This window comes from Danio rerio, chromosome 25 (assembly GCF_049306965.1).
Source record: "Danio rerio strain Tuebingen ecotype United States chromosome 25, GRCz12tu, whole genome shotgun sequence".
NCBI lineage: Eukaryota > Metazoa > Chordata > Actinopteri > Cypriniformes > Danionidae > Danio > Danio rerio.
In genome coordinates this window covers 16364737-16387649 of record NC_133200.1, presented here as the reverse complement: position 1 = coordinate 16387649, position 22913 = coordinate 16364737, and the positions used below count along the sequence as shown (strand labels likewise).

Here is a 22913-nt window from a genome sequence, read left to right as displayed (position 1 = left end):
CGGGGAGAGAACAAAACTGAAAACCACCCAGCTAGACATAGTCCAGACAGCCTATAACAAGCTGTCTGTAAACACACGCACACACACACACACACACACACACACACACACACACACACACACACACACAGCAACAAACAAGCTAAACGCAGCATCACGCTGTCTCATTCACACACATACATACGCGTGCTCGCTCGTTCGGGAGTCAGAAACGATATTGTTAGACCGCCTCTTCCCGTCCAAAATTAAACCAGTTACTGACCGCTGCTGCGCTTTATTCGGAAATTTATGCAGACCTCTAACGCGCAGCAAATCGGTCACAACAAAAATAACTGAAGAATCGCGAAAGAAATTCGTCACAACACAGCCTACTGAAGAAACTCGCTGCAAATCAGTGAAATTGATGAAGATCGTTTCTTTATCTGCTGGAGTTTTTTGTAACTGCATGTGTTTTCTTAAAGTGCAGCTTGTTAAGCTCTCTCACCCACCGCTGCTATTGTGTACTATAATATTAGTAGATACCACACTCAAATAACAACTCTTTCTGCTTGTTCAAATGACTTGTTTAAAATGAGTTGAAAGCACAATTCTTAAGGTTTTTTTGAGGGACAACTAAATTGTTTTATGTTCAATCTACTTAAATTTGTAAAAATGATTAAGTTAACTTCGTTGATTTCTGTTGGGACAACATAAAGGGATTGTGGGGAACTGTACACTGTAAAACATTTGGATGAAACTAAATACATCAACCATGTTTACACTCTTTTTCATGGCCGTACCATCTTACAGAACATTCTGGATTGCACGTTGACCTTGAATGAGATCAAATCCCATATAATTTAAAACCCAGCTGAACTATAATTCACTCGTGCTCCGTCTGATTGTATTTAAGAGTCATTCACTGGCTGACGGGGTCGTGACAGACCACAACAACCTAACATAAATCTCACTTTAATCCAAGTCTAATTCGAGCTGTAGGTCCAACACACACACACACACACACACACACACACACACACACACACACACACACACACACACACACACACACACACACACACAAGCAAAGAAACACACAATTACTGTTCAAGCACGTGCAGGTACAAGCAGAAAGCATGCAAACACACACGCAACTGATCACGTGTAAATTAACTTCCTATAATGATCCGTAAATTATGGCGGGTAAGCAAAACAAATGTTCCTGAAAGGACGTCTTAATTGGACGGAGCTGGAAATGTTTTCAGATCAGGAGAACACGGCTAATAGGGAGAACGATCAAAGGGCCGATTAGCATAATTGCAATTGATTAGCATATTGTTACTAAAAACAATAGAGTTGTACTTCGGGGATAGTTCAGCTTAAAGAGAAAATGGTGTCATCATTTAACTGTTTTTAACTGATTAAATGTTTTAAATGTATTTGTGATAGAAGCTTAGCAGAATGTCAAACCAGTAGACAGTAACAATAACAAAAAAAAAACTCTTAAACGTCAAATAAATAAAACATGTGTTATTAGTTTTACATAATATAATATAATATAATATAATATAATATAATATAATATAATATAATATAATATAATATAATATAATATAATATAATATAATATAATATAGGCCCAGGTGGCACAGTGGGTAGCGATCTCGCCTCACAGCAAGAAGGTCGCTGGTTTAAGCCTAGGCTGGGTCAGTTGGCTTTTCTGTGTGGTGTTTGCATGTTATTCCTGTGTTGGCCTGAAATTCCCCGACAGTCCAAAGTCGTGGTATAAGTGAATTGGGTAGGCTAAATTAAGCTAAAAAAAAAGAAAGAATAATATAATATAATATATTCATTCATTTTCTTGTCGGATTAGTCCCTTTATTAATCCGCGGTCGCCACAGCGGAAGGAACCGCCAACTTATCCAACAAGTTTTTACGCAGCGGATGCCCTTCCAGCCGCAACCCATCTCTGGGAAACATCCACACACACATTCACACACTACGGACAATTTAGCCCACCCAATTCACCTGTACCGCATGTCTTTGGACATGTCTTTTGTCTCCCACGCAAATGCAGGGAGAACATGCAAACTCCACACAGAAATGCCAACTGAGCCGAGGCTCGACCCAGCGACCTTCTCGCTGTGAGGCAACAGCACTACCTACTGCGCCACTGCTTCGCCCATATATAATATAATATAATATAATATAATATAATATAATATAATATAATATAATATAATATAATATAATATAATATAATATAATATAATATAATAATTTTGAATAATAAATGAAATAATGGTCTAAATATTATGGTGACAGCATTGCTTGAAGAGTTTTTGCTTTTGCCAGTATTTTTAAACATTACACTTTATAATTTTGAGCATTATGCGGTCCCACTTTATATTAAGTGTCCTTAACTACTATGTACTTACATCAAAAAATAAATACAATGTACTTACTGTGTTTATAATGTATTTGAGAACACTTGTGGTGCTCTTGAGTTGGGATAGAGGTTGGGTTATGGACAGGTTTAGTGGTATGGGTAGGTTAAGGTGTAATGGATGGTCAACCGTGTATTTACAAATGTAACTACAAAAGTTAATTACAGATGTAATTACATACATGTATTTAATCAAGCATAAGTACACAGTAAATGCATGTATTTATACAATAAGTACATTGTAACAAACTATTAATTCCTGTGTAAGTACATAATTGTTAAGGCCACAATATAAAGTGGGACCCATTATGCCACAAAAATCTTAGATGTGTTCCACATATTTCCCAAGTGTTGCAAATGTGAAGCTCATTTTGTTTTAATAAGGGTTTTTAAGGTTTATTTAAATGTATTTATTTATTTTACAAAAGTGCGCTGCACAATTTAACATTTTCACCTAAACATACATTTTGGCATCGCGGACGACATCTGGTTGCTTTTACTGCAATAGTATTTCCAACTATTAACTTCCAATCAAATACTGAGAAACTTTGCCGTAAATTAATGAAAGCGTTGACTTGCGTTTAGTCTCTTGTATGTTACGTGTGCATAAAAATTAGTTGCTGTCTGCAGTTCACCTATTGGCCACCAGTGTCACTAATAACAAACATTTTGGATTTTGCATAGACAATTACACTGACAAACTATTTAAACTTCACCTAATTATGGAAATACGTAACCTTGGCTTAAAGTGAATAATAAAATAGTATTAGTAATAAATGAATAAACTAAAACATAATACAGTAATATATCAAACAATGAAATAGTAAAATTGTATTACTAATTTATTATTAGTTATTTTGTTTTATTAAAAATTGTCTGCATTTTATTTATTTTAATTTTTACTTTACTTTACAGTATCATAATCTGTTGGTATAGAGTGTAATTAGTGCTAGGTGATGATTAATCGTGATAAATCACATCTAAAATAAGTCTGTTTCATTTTTTTTAAAGTCTGTTTTTACAAAATATATGCGTGTGTATTGTGTAAATACAGTGCTCAGCATATATAAGTACACCCCTCAAAAATCTCTCATTTACATTAATATTTACTATAGGAAGCTTTACAATATTATATTTGTGCATATCCATTAAATTGGTCAGTAATGAAGCCAAATCTGGAGCTTAATTGCAATAATATTACAATAACAGCCCAAACACTTGTAGCTCAAATTCATATGTAAAATATTAAATAAAAGTGTTAAGAAACAAAATATATATTTAATGTTAAAATTCTGTACTTTTTCAAATATTTTGCTTGAATTAATAATAAACATCTTTCTAAAGATGTTTGGTGACTAAAATTATATTTTATTGACTATCACAGTATAATAAATGTGTTTTGTTGAAATGCACTAAATATATATATGAGCTATAATCACTGAAAAATTGATAAAAGTTTTCAAAATGTGGTGTACATTTATGCTGAGAGCACCGTATATTATGTATATAAAAATACACAGCCAAAGACACAAATGAAAACAAATCTTTATAAAACAAAACAAAAATTGCATACATATTTAAATCTATATATCCATTGTATGACATATACATTATATATCAAAATAAATAAATAATAATTTTCTGAAATTCACGCATATGTCTATTTATATTTACATAATAAATATACACACACATATACAGACATCATGATTAATCATTGGCTAGCGCTATATAAAATATAAAAAGAAATCATTTTTGATATATAGTTGCAAGGGCATTTTCTACATCATTAATTCTATAGTGGCCACCGGTGTCACTATAAACAAATATTTCTGATTTCCACTTGTATCTCAATTTATGCAAAAAGCCCTAGGAATCTATTTAAACTTCACCTAATTATGCATATACATAACCTCGGCGTATCTCTCGGCTCAGGGTGGCCTACTTTTTTACCCCCATTTGCTCTGTATCTGTTAGAAAGCCTCATAATCCGAGCATGATAAGAATATTTTAATTACAGTAACAGTTTGAAATTACTTCAATTGCTCACTAGATTCCTTGCTAGCTAACATACGTTAGATTTGACCAATGCGTTCATCAAATATGTGGGAAATGTGTATTGAGGACTGATTTCTTACAAGTACAGTCGACAAGAATAATGAATGTCAAATTTTGACAGCATTTTGTTATTTAGTTCTTTTAGAGTTTTGACAAAAATGCTATTGTTTTAGTCATACTTCAGTCCAATAACTGTCAAGTGATTTTTAGTTTAATTGTAATTTGTGACCCTTGACTATAGAATGTCTTTTTAAAAAAAGTCATAAGAAAATTAAGTAAATATTATCTTCCATGAAGACATTTTCAAAATTTCCTTCTGTAAATAAAACATTGTATACATTGCTAAGCTTTAAAGGCTTTTTAAAACTTTTAAAGTTTTTTTGGAGTATTTTGTCTTTTATTTTTTTATTTTTTCGGCTTAGTCCCTTTAATTATCTGGGGTCTCCACAGAAATTTGAACCGCCAACTTATCCAGCACATGTTTTAAGCAGCGGATGCTAATGTAATATATATATATATATATAAATGGAAATGTATTTATTCAGTTTTCAAATCTCAATTTATGAAAATGGACCCTTAAGACCAGAGCCGCATTTATTAATTAAGCATATGTCTAAAATCCCCCTGTAATTCCTGTAATTTAAGGGCCAATATTTTATGGTAATTTATTGTCTGTTATTTTACTGTATATTTCTGTAATTTAATGGCCGTTATTTATTTATTTTATTTTTTCTGGAACACCAGCTTCCGAAAACAAAACAAAACATAGAATTACAGATTTTTTTAACAGTGTTGCAATATATAGCATTCTTCATATATATACACACATTCACACAGTTAAAGACAAAATTATAAGCCCTCCTGTGAAATTTGCATTCTTTCAAATTATTCACCAAATTATGTTTAACTGAGATGTTTTATTTTAACAATTTTAATACATAAATTTTAAAGACTAAGTTTTAATAACTCATTTTTTTTTTGTCTTTGCCATGATGACAGATGATTTTACCACCTTTTTTGCAAGATACCAGTATTTAGTCTAAAGTGCCATTTAAAAGATTAACTAGGTTAATTAACTTTATTAGGCAAGTCAACAAAAACAACAAAAAAGACAACAAAAACCAAATATTAATTGCAAAAAGTCTTAAAGGAGCTAATAATATTGACATTATTGAATATGGACATAATTAAATTTTTACATTCAACTATTATGTTTATTATTTTTATTTCAGTCAAACTGAAAGCTCCCAGCAGACACATTTTAATGTTAGGTCATGATGTCAGATGACCACAATTCAATGTCTAGTCAGCGTCTAAGGAAAATGTTATTTTGATGTCTAATACCGACGTCTAATTACGTTGGTATTTGGTTGAGTTTAGGTTGCTTTAGAAATGGAGCAAAATCCAATGTCTGATAGATGTCATAGGGGTAACGTCCACACAACGTCAAGGTGTAACATGATTAGACGTTGATAATTGGTTGATTTTAGGTTAGATGTTGGACATTGATAACATTTGTACGTCTGACGTTGTGGTTCTGACATCAACACAATTTTCATTTCCAAACAAAATCCAACGTCCCCATGACGTTGGGGTACGTTGGAGTACAACGTCAATATGATGTCATTTTTGTCTTTTTATTTTATTGACAAAAATGTCAGTCAATTTTCTTCATTGTATTAATCATTCAAAACTGCCTTTTATTTAGTTATTGTCTCATTTCCTTTAAGTACAAAAAGCTATTGACCAAAAAAAATATGACGAAAATGATTCATCAACAAAATAACACTGCTGTAAACATGCAGTCAAACACCATGCACAAGCCAGAAATACCTGGTGGTGGTAACTGCCATCTCTTCGATATGAGGTCTGGACAGGGAAGCAGTGAAGACAAGGGATATTTTGGGAGTGTCACGGTGAAATGTGTCATTCCAAGGTTTTATGCAGCATATTTCATGTGTGGTGACAACAACATAAAGTGTATAACACTCAAGAAAAAATCTCAGAGGTTTATGCTGAGCACCATACTCAGATATTAAATCATAAAGAAAGGTATGTTGTGGTATTATAAAGGAAAGCCGGATGTTTTAGGCTTGTTAGTAGTTTAGAGATCACTGGTTTAACATTATGATGAGTCTCATTTCCTCATTAAAAATTAGGCTGATTCATTAATGTGAAGATAATTAAATATGACAAATAAACCAGAAAGTATTATTATATGTATGCACACATAACATAGATAAAGTAGTTATTATTTAATTACATAACCAAAAGTAACTATATTTTAAACATACATTTTTACAATAATAAAATATTAATAATTGTCGGCGCAATAGCCTAGTGGTTAGTGCACTGACATATGGTGCAGTAGCACTTCAGGGCGTCCTGAGTTGGAATCCCGCCTTGAGGACATTTCCTGTCCCTACCCCCTTTCTCTCTCCCACTTCACTTCCTGTCTGAAATACTGTCCTATCCACTTAAAAAAAATAAATCTTTAAAAAATTTATATGCAGTATTTTAATAATTAAATAATATTAACGATTAAAAATACATTTAATACTCGTAAAATATATATATATATATATATATATATATATATATATATATATATATATATATATATAATTAAATATAAAACAATAAAACTATTTACATTATAAATGTAACTTATAGTTAATGTGTTTATCTTATACACAAAAATAAAATAAAATGCAAATAATATTAATAAAAATAGATTAATACATTACGAAAACATAATAGAAATAGATGTATGTTTTAAATATTTAAATTACAAATTCAAATATATATAAAAATATTTACTTACAAACATACAAACATCTCCTTTACAATAATAATTTAATTACATCAAATGTAAATGTCACACCCAGTCTTCTTGTGTATATTTGTTTTCACCGTGTGACCTTCACCATGTGTTCCTTTGTTCTTGCTCCCGCATTATGTTCATCACCTTCACCTGTGTCTCACCCTTGTATGTAATCAGTTCACCATCTCATATGTATTTAAGTCCCTGGCTGCGTCTTCTATACTATATAGTACGCTAAAATCAGTATGCGAGCAGAGTAGTATGTCCGAATTTATAGAATTCGAAAATCAGTATGCAAGAAGTACCCGGATGACTTACTACTTCCGGCGAGATTCTAGAGTGCACATCCCATGCATGCTGCGCTATCCCATGATGCCCCGCGAGCGAATTCATGAATGGGAGTAAGGAGGTCACGTGACCATGACAAAATGGCGGATGTAGTATGCCCGAATTCCATTCATACTTTTCACGTTCATACTGTATTGAACATACTTTTCTAATGGCCGAGTAGTATGTTTAAATTTAAATGCAGTTCCTACTGAGTAGTAGGCTGTTTCGGACGCAGCCCTTGTTTTCACTTAGTTCCTGGTCCGGTATTCTCTTCGTGATGTCTCGTCTGTTGCTTGTTTTCACTCAATGTCTTTCCAGTCTTCCTTGTGAATAATTGTAATAAATATACGTGTTTTGATAATCTTGCTAGCCTGTGTCTTCCTTGAGTGAACCCGGGGCGTTACAGTAAGTTACTTTTAATGTATATTTTATAAATAAAAATTTGCATAAAATGATTTAATAAAACAATTATATGTATCTCATTAACAAATATTTACATTGAAGTGTTTTTAGATTTGTTAAAAGAAAACCCATTCAGTTTTACAGTATTATTGACCATTTGAAAACAAGAAATAATTTGTAGAATTTTAATCTTCTTGTATGTCAGTTACAGTAATAAGCAAGTGATACCCATTGTCGCAGGGTTTTAAATAATTAAATGAATATGATGCTTACATAAACATCCTCATCTGGACAAGACAGTGATGTGTTTATTGAAAGAGTCATGGTCTGGAAAAGCTTACCTTGGTGCGGGGATGGAAATTGCGAAACGCACTGGTCTTGAAAACGGTTCTGTTTCTCCGGCAAATAATAGCAGCCGCCATGATTACCACGACTATAACTAACGATACGGGAATCAGGACCGCCAGGATCCAGACGTTACTCGGCATACTCTTGACCACCGCTGTTTACACACAAACACATCAGACAAATAAAAAAAATCATTCAGACATCAGAAATTATGTTTGATATGTTTTTAACCACACTGTAACTTGTTACTCCCAAATAAACTATTTTTTTCTCTAATTTAGTAGTTTTTAGTAATAAATGCAACCCAGGCTCATTACTAATATACATATATACATACTATACTATACTATATACATTTCTGGGGGTCGCAAAATATGTCAAAGGAGGTACTTTTTTTTTTGTAGTTTTTTTTTTCCCGCAAATTCACCAGAGGCAGATGCGTACACTTTTTCAGACGTCAAATTTCTCTCGTAAGTGTCTGACTGGGTCACACTGACTGACCGACCGATCCCCACACCCACCCTTCTCTAAACCCAACTGACTGTTTTCAAAAGCAATCCAGAAAAAGAAAAGCCCTTGTGACCGCCTGATTTTTACCACCTTTTTAGATCTTACCACATTCTAAACCTGTTGTTTATAAGGTTGTAAAACAACCTGTTGTTGTTTTAAATGCTTTCTGGAACTGTTCTTCACCGGACTCATACCCTGTCATTGCGGTCAACTCCTCTGCATCTCAAGTCGGGCGGCGTACATGGCGAGCAACTGGGCAAACCGGTAAAAGCAGAAAAGTGGTCCACACAAAGGTAAGCAGTCAGCTAGAAGTGCGAAAAGAAACAAAGCCGTCTGCGGCATCATACCGCCCCATAGCATTTGTTTTAAAGACGAAATGCAGCTCTGGCTACAAAATCCATACTAAAATGTAAATGAGGGTATTTTTTCACAATGAGTCTGCAATGCATAAATTATGCTGAAAATACTTAAATTTAGATTTTTCTGTGTAATGGATGCAGGACACTATGTTCTTAAACATGACAATGAGTTCACTGTACTCAAATGGCCTCCACAGTCACCAGATCTTAATCCAATAGAGCACCTAGATGCAAATCGGCAGCAACTGCGTGTTGCTAATATGTCAATATGGACTAAAATCTCTGAGGAATATTTCCAGTACCTTGTTGAACCTATGTTATGAAGGATTAAGGCAGTTCTAAAGGCAAAAGGGTGTTCAACCCGGTACTAGTAAGGTGTACTTAACAAAATGACTGAACGTATACAGTAATCCAGTAATTATATACAGTATACAGTAATTACATAATTTAACTTTCTTTCAAAGTTTACTGACATTATCCAGATCAATTTGTTCTGACTCGGTTTAACAGCAAATATCTGAACTCTCGTCATATTTTATTACCATGTTCTACACCACAGGAAACAAACTGTGATGATGTGAGAAGCGTTAAAGTTGTCTGAACAGTGTTCGGTTTGGCTACATAAGAAATCAATCGATTCATTCCAGGAGTTTGCACATGATTTCCGACACTTGCGTCTCCACTTACAGTAATCCAGCCCTCCTCTGTCTCCAACTGTCTGTGGTTTGCTCCTAATGAGCTGAATCTGTCTTTGGGCTGTAGCTCTTATCTGAGAGATTAAACCCCCACTGCTGGGTCTGATTGTGTTTTATTCATACAAAACTGGGGCTTTGCTCGTCTCTGGCAGACAAAACCAGGCTCTACTCCCCAGTTGAGAGCTCAGTAAACTTGTGTAAACTCTCTACACCCAAATCCCCTGAGGTTTCTCCAGAGTAGCTGTAGACCTCATTTGGAAGAATAAGTCAGCATTATCAAGCTCATTTTTTTGGCTCCTTGTTGAGACAAAGCAGAATTTTCGGGTCATTTTTGGTTCATTAATGCAGAGTTCTGCATGCAGCTAAAACATTTCTGATAGCTGTTCTTGCTTTATAAATATTACAGTGATGGCAAAGCGAAGCTGGATACTTTCGCGCTGAGTTGTTAAGTGATGCTTTTTGGATTAGATGTTTTTTTTTTAAGCATTTTTTCAAGCACAACAGAACATTTATGTTACGTTATTATGTAGACTTCTTACAGGTAAACTGCCCAGCAGGCACACAACATCATAAGACGTTAATATTAGGTTAGATTTAGGTCATGGCATCAGGTGACCAAAATTCAATGTTTAAGGACGTCATTTTGATATTTAATAATGATGTAAAATTACATTAATATTTGGTTGATTTTAGGTTGTATTGGAAAGTGACCAAAGTCCAACATCTGATAGAGGCCATAGTGGTAACGCCCAGACAACGTCAAGGTGTAACATGATTAAACGTTGATATTTGGTTGATTTTAGGTTGATTTTAGGTTGGACGTTGGACACTGACGTCGGTCTGACGTTGGGTTCTGACGTCAACCAGATTTTCCTTTCCAAACGAAATCCAACATCCCCACTATGCTGGGGTACAATCTCAATACGACGTCATGTTGATGTCCTTTGCCTGCAGGGTGTATTGTCACCTAGCATACGTTTGGTTTCAGCTGTTGGAAATACAGTTACACCAAAGTAGTACTACAAGGTAAAGTCATCATAAAGTAGTGTGCCAGTGTACTGAAAGGTAGTGTGCCGGTCTGTTTTCGTGAGTATTGCTGGGCTCAAATTGAGCAGGTTTTAGGTCTAAATATTCAAGAAAGGATCCCCAGACAGCGAATCATTTTCCAGTAGAATTGGTCCTTAAAAATCCAGACAAGAAAAGGAGGAGATTAATTATTGGTGTGTTTTAATACCAATTTAAAAAAATATATTGTATGGTTTTATTTAATACTGTTTGACTATTTGGCTACAGTTATTTCTAGGTAAGGGCCTGTTATGATTAACTCTTTTTTTTTTTAAGCGCACTGTGTCGCAATTATACAAAATAATTTGAGAAATCACTGATGTCAGTTGTACAAACTATTTTGGGGCAGCAGAGGCTGCTGTGTACGTTTTTTGAGATCTCAAATTTTGCTGGCGAGTGCCATACGGTCCTACTCTTCTTGCGTAAATCCACCAGAGGTCGCTGTCGACTGACTGACCAATTGACTGACCCACCCTAGTCCTTCCCTAAGCTCAACCAATTGTGTTTTCAAAAGCACAGATTGACCTGTTCTTCGCCAGACTCTAACCCCTCTTCGACTCCTTTGTGTGTTTTAAGTGCACCAACATACATGGCGAGCTATGGGGACTGATAACAGCGTTAAAGCCATCCATATAAAGTTAGGCGCTCAGCTGGTAAGGGCGAAAAGGAATGAAATCATACTGTCTCGAGTGTTCAAAATGCTTACATACATACTTACAGCCGTACATATTTCTGGCTACATAATTCGCGATCTCCAGAAATGTATATAGGGCTAAGTTTTTAGAATAAGCCTGTGTTGGTTTTTCATCATGGCAAAAAAGTTGTCGGGCTCACATTAGAAGAAGTTTGATGATTTAGCATGTAAAATCAGCCATCAGTAACAGAGAGAGGTCTGATTGGCTGTTTAGCTGCCAATCTAAGCACGAGAACAAATTCTGAAGTTTCTAAACTAAGCAAACAAGTCAAAATGGAACACAAAGAATCTGGCTGTTAATTTGTTGCATTACTTAAATATTTGCAAACAACATTGATTATCCCCCTGCGGTGAGTGAAAAGTATTATGAAAATGATATGTAAACAATTTGTTTTACAGTTTGTATGTGTGCAGTACTAGTTCTGGTTTATCTTTGTGGAATAAGAATACAGATACTGCCACCTGCAGGTGTGGACATATACATCTTCTCACGCAGGCATACACTGTAGGTTCTTGCTTCAGTCGGCTGTTGCCTGTTTGTTGTGTTCACATGCATCTTTTTGGTCCAGACAGGACACGATGTGACAACACAGTCAGTTTTTATCGCCACTAGTTGACATAAAACTGTGTTCGGGAATTTACTAGTTATATTTTGAGAGCTCTTCAAATCACTTTCCTCAAGTATATGAGTATTAGCTTAGCTAATATAACCAAAAATATTAACTATAACGTTAACTAATCACTATTGACGCTTTAAACATATAGTTCTAGATACATTTTACAGTAAATACTCACACAGTTATTTCTGCAGATTAATGATACAAAAGAACTAGGCTAGATGAGTGAAATATGTGCATACCCTCAGCTTGAATCTGGATGAAGTAGCCTAGAGTGAGAGCCATAGTCTGAGAGTCCACCGTGTTGAGGGTTTTAGCTGCAGTAGTGCCGGTTATTGGAGAACCGTTCATTTGTATGTAGTAGGTCAGCTCAGCTGGATTCTTAGGGCCAGAGAGTCGCCGGATACTGACCATCTGTATGAGGAAAACACATTTGAAGATGCTTAGAAAACACCCCCAAAAAATAGACTCTAACGTGTAAATAAACCCTTTTATGATTGGCTAACATACTGTATTTGCATGCAAAATGAGCAACATTGTCGATAATTTGAAATGACCATTATGTTTAGTTTTAGCATGATAGGAACCATGAACTTTTCTTTCAAACTTTCAAATAGGCTGCAGATTGTACTGGGGCAGGACTTTGCCATTTTAAAGCATCTGATTTGACAAAAATTATCAAAGTTCAGGTTGAGTCATCAGTATTTTTGATCCATTCTCTCAATGAATTCCAAGCAATAATATACTTAGTTACGGTAATTCGGTGCCATAAAACATTTTGTAACTTGTTAATTAGTTACAGTCAAATTGCAGTGGAGCTATCTCCTTCTAAAGCATTTGATTGGACACAAAATCGGTAGTGCAATGCGAGTCATCAATTTCAGATGAAGCAAACCAGCAAAATGTAAACGCTAAAGTTACAAGCAATTATATACTAGGTTACAGTAAATAGCAGCTGTGAAAACATGTTGTGACTTGCTATTACGTTGCAGTCATATTGGGGCAAAAGCGGTCACTTCCTAAAGTGTTCGATTGGACAAAAAAATCCTTAGTGCAGGATGAGTCATCAATGTTCTTTCAAGTGACGAAAACCTGTAAATTGTACACTCTAAAATTACAGGCAATTATATAATTAGTTATAGTAATTCGCAGCCATGAAAACATTTTGTAGCTTGCTAATTAATTGCAGTCAAATTGGGGTGGAGCTATCTCCTTCTAAAGCATTTGATTAGACAAAAATTTGGTAGTGCAATGTAAGCTATCAATATATGTATCCCCCATGTTTTTCAGGTGAAGCAAACCAGCAAAATGTAAACGCTAAAGTTACAAGCAATTATATGCTTAGTTACAGTAAATAGCAGCAGTGAAAACATGTTGTGGCTATCTAATAAGTTGCAGTCATATTGGGGCAAAAGCTCTCATTTTCTAAAGTGTTTGATTGGACAAAAAATCCTTAGTGCAGGATGAGTCGTCAATATTTTAAGTCCGTTTTTTCAAGTGACTTGTAAAACCTGTAAATTGTAAATGCGATTATATACTTAGTTACAGTAATTCGCAACCATGAAAACTGTTTGTAGCTTGTTAATTAGTTGCAGTAATATTGGGGTGGGCTGTCTTTCATTTTAAAGCATTTGATTGAACAAAAATTCCTTAGTGTGGGATGAGTCATCAATATATGTGTCCCGTATTTTTAGGTGAAGCAAACCAGCAAACTGTAAATGCTAAAATTACAAGCTAATTACATAACTTAGTAACAGTAATTCGCGGCCATGAAAACATTTTGTGGCTTGCTAATTAGTTGCAGTCATATTGAAGCAGTGCCGTCTCATTGTAAAGCATTCAATTGGACAAAAAGTCCTTAGTCCAGGATGAGTCATCAATATATTTAGCCTGTTTTTTCAAGTGGAGAAAACCTGTAAATTATAAGTGCTAAAATTGCTAGCAATTAACAAACTGAAGTCACACCTGGACAGTGTAGTCGCCTACAGTCGTGGCTCTCCTGAAGCGGAGGCCGTGTCGACTGGCAACCAGAAAGAGCTCCGCCAGACGCTGCTCCATTAGACTAGCAAAGCTCTGATAACTCCCCTCAAGAGAAGAGCTGTCAACGTCTTGAATTACTGAAGAGAGAGTGAGAAAAAGAGAAAGACAAAGAGGGATGAAACAAGGTGACAAAGTGAACTTTCATACAAAAAAAAACTGCAATTACTATACAGTTGACCTTGGTAAAAAGGATCCGTTTTTCTGACAGTGATATAAAGGGGAGAAAGAGGAGGAGGAAAAGCTAGCTAAGGCAACAGAGAGAACATTAAGTGCAAGAACTTCAAGCTAGAAATAGCTTTTTCACACTCAATATTCTGATCCAATGTGAACTCTCTAAATCAGTTGATGGGGAAGCTAAATAATACATCAATACGCTTTTTTTTCTGAAGAAAGAAGCCTCTGCATGTTTTAAAAGACTTTAAGAAGTGAGAAAAAAATGTCAGCTCAGCTTAATCACATAACACATGCTGGCAAATGGCTGTCTGGGTGCTGGTTAGCCACTGAACTGTTAAGGTAATTACCTGTGATTACCCAGTAATCTCGAGTTGCTACTGAAGTGTTAAGGTTGTGGTATTCTAGAGCTGTAAAAAAAGACATATTTATGTTATTAAATGACTATTCTGAAAATTGAATGCATTTAAAATGAAATAACATTCTGTTATCACTTCATCTAATTGGTTTTATTTAGAAAACAACTTGATGCATTACAAAAAAGTAATGATGAGGACCCACATTAAGTAATATGCTAACAGACATAAATTATTTGGCATACATATATAGTACATCCATGGGATTTAGTTTGCTCCATCATACATATCTTTGTAAAAAAATATATATATAAAAAAAAAAAAGACATTTGTTATTTTGAAATTATTACAAAACATCTAATACAATATAAAATGTACTTTCAACTATCAATAACACCATATTATGTATTATTATACAAAATAATAGCGTACTTTTATTTACATAAGTTACATACATTATGATAATTATTTAAATATACTGACGTGTTATGTTACTATATTCAAGCAATAATATGAAACATTATATTAAAAAACATTAATTACTTAACATATTAATATTAATTATTACATAACATTATTATTATCATCATTTAATATAATATAAACCATTTATTTTTTAAATGTATACTATATACAATACTGTAATGTTTTAATACATGATACATGCACTTAGAAACAGCATAAGTGATGTGTACTAAAATGTTTATTAAATACATATTAAATGTGAAATATTATATACATTTACTAAATATTATATTATATTATATTATATTATATTATATTATATTATATTATATTATATTATATTATATTATATTATATTATATTATATTATATTATCAGTGCTTCCCACATATAGACTTTATATATTAACGACCGGCAAAGTATATTTAGTGACAATTTTTGTTTTTACTATTAATATCATACTTTTACACGATTACATAGTGGAAAATCTTCTCTCCTTTACCCATTTCATAGTGCTTGTTCTGTGTGCACAAGAACTGTCAACACTCTTGCAGTCTCACGTGCAAACCTACAGAGACCGGCACCTTTTTTTCCGTTCGGCAGGTGTTTCTAATTCTACTAAAATGTCCAGTTTTTGGTTTTGCTTTAATTTTCTAAGAGCGAGAGAGACATTAATAATTAATTCTTTAAACTAAATTACTCAGAAAAACTTCACTAAATACTCTGAGAGGATGAAATTACATCTAATATGGCTGCAGAATATGTATACACCATTAGAAATGTGCAATCTACTCATTTGTTTTATTTAAATAATCTATTATTTTTATTCTTGTCTATTATTATTATGAATATATTAAATAGTTGTTTTTTTAGATCAGGTTAAAGATGTGTTTCAAACCGCAAGTATATTTCAAACCTGTGGGAAGCACTGATTATATTATATTATATTATATTATATTATATTATATTATATTATATTATATTATATTATATTATATTATATTATATTATATTATAGTATTATCTATATGATATATTTTATATTAATATATATATATATATATATATATATATATATATATATATATATATATATATATATATATATATATATATATATATAAAATTACAAACTGATTACAAATTGTACTAATATGAATTTATGATGTTATATGTAATCATATTATATTAAACTTGTGGAATTTATGTGTAAGGTATTTTAGCAATCATGCTCAGATAACTAAAATCAATTTTCAGCCAATATGTTTTAAAATATTAACATTTAATTGCTTATTGGTGTCAAAGTGTCCATAATAAGTGTATCCAAAGTGAGCATTAAATTATTAAAAGCACTGTATATCAAAAAAAGAGTTAAAACAACAATCTTAATGCATATGAACATATAAAGTAAACTATGTAAACTAAACATGACAACATAAGCTAAAAGCAAGCCCGAACTTACGCTCAGCGATGATCAGAGGAGGGAAAAAGAGAAAGTAGCCCACCAATTCAGCAGTAAGCTGGTTAAGTAGACCGCTGGACACAGTACCGTTCAATGGAGAGCTGCCGTTCCACACTACATACACCAGCGTGACTGCCAGCGAATTCCCTGTTTGATACGTGTTCAGAATCTGTCCGGAAAACACAAAGCAACAATAAATCCAAATCCAACAAACAACTCCTCAGAGGAACGCCGTTATCAGACCTCTGAAGACGAGTCATTTATCAAACTTTGTTTTCAAGTTCAATCGAAAAAACTACCTCAACAGAAAGAGTCCCGTAGGAGTCCTCTACTTTCTCCTGCGCCTCAGCAAAAACATTTTCCAACCGTTGCTCCATCATTTGGATGAATCCGCAAGACTTGATGTTATCTGCTGGACCTACAAACCTAAGAACTATATGTAATAACCAAAAAAACAGATGCTCAGTTGTAGGGTTGCATAATATATCGCTTCAGCATCAATATCGCAATGTGATCATTCGTGATAGTCACATCGTGGGTATACACAATGTTGAGTCTGGATTATAAATAATCATTTTGCAAGTGCTTTTTGAGGCCTGTGACTGTGTTAGGGTTTTAAATGGGATATTGTACCGTTTTTAATTTATTAACAATTAATTTGATTGAACTGTTTATACACCGAAGACTTTGCATTAATATTTTACAGTTGATTATTCAATTACTGTTTACCTGAATACAGTTACAGAATACAGAAAACTCCTCGGGAAAGCAATAAAATGCAGTATATTTAATTAGTATCTGTTTCTTTATTGAATTTATCTATGCTTGTAGATTGTTTATTATATTTTATGCACTGCTATACACAATCATCCAAATCAATCTGAAATTATAAGTTCTTTCCATATAGTTATTCAACTAATCTAGTGAAATTGTATTCATATCGCAATATACAGTCAGAATTATTAGCCTCCAGCTGAATTATAAGACCCTGTTTAATTTTTTTTCCCAGTTATATATATTATATATATTAGAGAATATTTATTCAACACATTTCTAAACATACTAGTTTTAATAGCTCATTTATAATTTAGTTTTAGTTTATTTGTTTACAGGGTCAATGCACATTAATAAACATTACTGTAAAATGTGCCAGAATTAGCCAAGAATGGCTATTTTTCATCCGTAGACCCTTTACAGAATGTTAAAAAGTCACACCTAAAATAGAAGCACAACATTAAACATTAAATACACTTTCATAAGAAATACAGTTAAAAAAGTAAAGAAAAGAAAAAAAGAAAAAAAAAAGAACAGACTGATGGGAGCAGAGGACAAAAAGCCAAAGACAACAGTACAAATGTGTCAAGAATACAGTACTAATGCTGACAATGCTGATTTGTCAATAACCAATTTCTAATATGAGACTGAAAAGAACGAAAAGTGCATGATCTTCTAATTGTGGGTGGGATGGAGTTCCATTCCCTAGCAGCTCTCACTGAAAATACAGATTGACTGAATTTGCTTTTTTTGAGAGGAATAATGCAGTCTCCTCTGTCACCTCCTCTAGTAGTTCGGTGAGCAGTTGTTCTAATATTTATAAACTGATTTAATGGTGAAGTCGGGTTATGTAAAGTCTTAAACATTAAACAGATATGTACATATTTAATTAAATTTTCCCAACTATGCAGGTTGTATTTCTTTAATATTAAACAATGGTGATATTGAACTGATTTCTTATCAAGGGTTTTTATGGATTGTTTGTATAAAGATTTAAGTGGCTTCAGAGTAGTGATGCTGGCGTGGGACCAAGTGGTTAAACAATAAGTGATGTGAGAAATGATCATGGAGTGATAATAGATTAGAGCAGCCTCACATGACATCTGATCACGAATAAATCTAAAATTTGCTAAACTGAATCTGACCCGGTTACAAACCTTTTTAACCTGAGACTGAAATGATAGTTTTGAATCTATTAAAACTCCAAGGTACTTGTACTCAGATACAACTTGTAATCTTTCCCCTGATACAAATACATCTGGTACTACACTTAGCCTACCATTCTTAGAAAAAAACATACACACGGTTTTAGAGATGTTCAACTGTAAACAGCATTGATCTAACCAGGCTGAAAGATGTACCTGATTTATTTTATCTTTGCCATAATGAAATTAAATAATTGTAACAAACAGAACTGACAACCACTCATCCAACCTGCAGAGGGAGTCCTCACTGGAATTCTGACTGTCAGTTCTTCTTTGGTTACTTTCTGTTTGGTGGTCATATTAACCTGGCCACACCAAACACTCAGGCTGCGTCCGAAACCGACTACTACTCAGTAGGTACTGCATTTGAATTTAAACGTACTACTCGGCCATTAGAAAAGTGCGTTCTATAAAGTATAAACGTGAAAAGTAGTGGTGGGCAAAGCGAGGCTTCGTGAAACACTGAAACAGTCGAAGCAAATGTGTCGAAGCTTCGAAACGTTTCGAAACCCCACTCTACAGTGACATCTAGTGGTCATTTTTTATGTATTGCACTAAAACAGCTTCAGCAAAGAACAGTTGAACAAATTGAGGGATTAAGCCCAACTTTGTATTTTGAATCCTTAAAGTAACATAGTATAGTGGTTAAGGTGTCAGCCTTCCATGCGGGGTTAATAGGTTTCGAAGCTACACTATGGCAGATGTTTTGAAATGCTTTAAAACCAATTGGTAATGCTTTGCTCTTGTATCGTTTTGTTTCAACATTGGTCTGATATCCGAATGAACAATTTGTTAATAAATATGTCTTGTTTTTGTCTTAAAACAGGGTTGTTGCTAGATCAAAAACGGTGGCCTGAAGTTATCAAGAATTATTTATATTATTCATTAAATTTCCCATTTATTGTATTTTATTAATGTCTACCTAAACCTATCCATACTGTAAAAATATTTATTATTGTTTTACAGTGTTACAAAAATGATGCTAAATTGATGGCGTAACTGCAGCTGTATCCTATTTAGGCTACACAAAACAGAAACATGATTAAATTCATAAAACCATGATTTCAGAGTATTTGTACAAGTCAGGATTCGAACCCAAAACATCATGCAAAGCATAGGATCAAGAAGCAAACACACAGTCCTCTAAGCCATATGACACAGAGAATAGTTGATGACCTTGGCAGTCAAATGAGGATTGGCCAGGTCTCGAAACGTTTCTAAGCTGATCGATGCTTTGAATCGCTTTAGTCACGTGACTAGGTGTTTCGAAACACTTTAGTCACGTGACTTGGGTGCTTCGGATCATGCTTCGGTGCAGTGTTTCGAAACACTTGCGCTTCGGGATCTCGACACTGTGTCGAAACATCAGTTTCACGTCAGCCATCCCTAGTGAAAAGTATGAATGGAATTTGGACGTACTACATCCGCCATTTTGTCATGGTCACGTGTTCTACCTGCGTCAATTGCGTCACTTTACTCCCATTCATGAATTTGCTCGCAGGGCATCATGGGATAGCGCAGCATGCATGGGATGCGCACCTCAGAATCTCACCAGAAGTTGTAAGCCATCCGGTTACTTCACACATACTGATTTTCGAATTCTATGAATTCAGACATACTACTCGGCTCGCATACTGATTTTAGCGTACAATATAGTATGGAAGTATGCGGTTTCGGACGCAGCCTCAGTGCGAAGTATTGCCAGTATCTGCTGCCTTACCAAGCGTATTCTTACTGTTTGATCATATTCTTACTGCCTTTTGTTATGACCTTTGAGCCTGTTATTTTTGACTACTGATTTTGGAAGACTGTTTTTGCCTTGTTTGCCTTGGTGAACACTCTTTTTGCAATTTTGATCCTGCATGCTTTTTGACTACGATTTAGCCTGGTGTTTTGGATTTGTTTGCTAATAACTATTAAAATTCTTGCATTTGGATTCCATCTGTCTCCTTGTCGTCACCACCGCCATTGTCACAATAATATTTGACGAGATATTTTTCAAGACACTTCTATGCAGCTTAAAGTGACATTTAAAGGCTTAACTAGGTTAATTAGGGTAACTTGGCAGGTTAGGGTAATTAGGCAAGTTATTGTATAAAGATGGTTTGTTCTCTAGACAGTTAGAAAAACAATTAGCTTAAAATGATGTTTAAAAAATTAAAAACTGCTTTTATTCTAGCCGAAATAAAGCAAATAAGACTTTCTCCAGAAGAAAAAATATTGTCAGACATACTGTGAAAATTCCCTTGCTTTGTTAAACATCATTTGGAAAATATTTAAAAAAGAAAGAAAAATTCAAAGGGGGCTAATAATTCTGACTTCAAATGTATATCGCAAAATTAAAAAATACCGCAATGTTAGATTTTTTCAATGTCGTGCAGTCCTGCTCAGTTTTTTAGTTCCTAAGTATCAAAGTGCTATATCATCCCCTTGTTTTGGCATTTTCTCATCCAATGAACGGTCGTTTAATTCCCCTATTGTAATCCTTAAATAAATGAATATGCTACTCGTTTAGGCATTTAACGAAAATATTTTTTAATTGTGTGATATATTGTCATTAATTATTATTGTGACAAGTCATATTATAGTCATTTTAAGACCATTTTATGCCAGTGATTGTATAATGATACACTTTCAAGGCAAACAAACTTGACATTCTTATGGGTCCTCATCAGACGAGAAGCACTGCGCCACTTGCTCTCGATTACTCACAGAATGTTTTCTATTAATTTTCTGCTCAAGTCGATTTTTTTTTTGCTCACACCAAAGGCATTCCATGCATTTACACTGAACTTTGCCTGAATAATTTAATTCATATTTGGTGTGAAGACTGTTTTATAAAAATTTTTAAGATCAACATTATTTATTGCACAATAAGTCAATATGCTGACTATTGCAAAAGGTCTCGATTCATTATTACATATTGCGATGTTAAGTCACCAGGGTCTATGTATATTCAATCCAACACCATAACAATGGGATATTTTGTACAAAAGTATAGATGAACTGATGATCATTTTACTGTTAGTGCCGTTGTCAAATTTCATTTCTCCTAACATTTTCAACATCTAATTATATAAGCGATCTTTTCCATATTCTCAAAACTATTTTTCAAAATCAGTATTTGAATCATTTAAGGCTTATTCACCAGATCAATTTTCAAGTTACAGAGACATTTATATTAGTATTTTTGAAATTGTGAGTGAAACATCACATTCACAAACATAATGTATCAGATGTTAATCAGATGTATCAAGTTTTTACGCAGCGGATGCCCTTCCAGCCGCAACCCATCACTGGGGAACATTTACACACACACACACTCATACACTACGGACAATTTAGCCCACCCAATTCACCTGTACTGCATGTCTTTTGACTGTGGGGGAAACCGGAGCACCCGGAGGAAACCCACGCAAAGGCAGGGAGAACATGCAAACTCCACACAGAAACGCCAACTGAGCCAAGGTACAAACCAGCAACCCAGCAACCTTCTTGCTGTGAGGCGACAGCACTACCTACTGTGCAACTGCCGCACCTCCTTTCACAATTCTTTTCATTATATCGTCAAAATGAATAGATGTTGGGATACAAAAAAGGTTGATGTTTTTTTTTGTTGTACAAAATCAGTTTTTTTTTTCCTATTTGGAATCAATAACTCTATTCATCATGTTCACTGATCTATTCACATGAAAGGCAATATCAAAAAAAGAAAAAAAAAAGACAGATGGAAAAGAGTCTCACCTGTTTTGAGCTGCAAGTGGATGCCGAGGGTGGGTAGCCATGAAGCCACTGGATTGGGGATGGCCAATACCACAGGAACATACTCTCTGATATCAGTCAATATCTTGTCAAAGCCATAGGAAACTAAAGTGTCTATTACAACCGACGCCACGAGCACAGCCTTCCCTCTCATGACGAAGTAGCCCACAGTCACATTAGAAGGAGTGCAGATGTCTTTTTCCATCTAGAGAGAACAATGATCACATACAATGTTTTCCACCATTTTTATCACATCTTTGGCAATTTTTTAGAGTAGTCCCATAAATAAATTTTAAGAATGTACACAAATGTTCAATAAGAAATTAATATCTTTAGTCGATTTTGTTCATT

General features: G+C 34.1%; 1 protein-coding gene across 8 annotated transcripts in view; it reads right to left on the bottom strand.

Moving 5' to 3' along the window:
- kiaa1549la (KIAA1549-like a) overlaps positions 1-22913 on the bottom strand; it is a 128379-nt gene that overhangs the window by 35239 nt on the left and 70227 nt on the right. For 4 of the 8 annotated variants that reach the window (XM_073942981.1, XM_073942982.1, XM_005174360.5 and 1 more), the window contains 8 exons: positions 22545-22767; positions 17121-17254; positions 16822-16990; positions 14889-14948; positions 14293-14444; positions 12570-12741; positions 8381-8541; positions 6317-6352 (listed from right to left, as the gene is read on the bottom strand). In XM_073942981.1, the coding sequence (XP_073799082.1) occupies positions 6317-6352; positions 8381-8541; positions 12570-12741; positions 14293-14444; positions 14889-14948; positions 16822-16990; positions 17121-17254; positions 22545-22767 (1107 nt within the window). The remainder of the gene's footprint in view (positions 1-6316; positions 6353-8380; positions 8542-12569; positions 12742-14292; positions 14445-14888; positions 14949-16821; positions 16991-17120; positions 17255-22544; positions 22768-22913) is intronic. The other 4 variants (XM_073942983.1, XM_073942984.1, XM_009297941.4 and 1 more) reach the window with 1 other exon arrangement.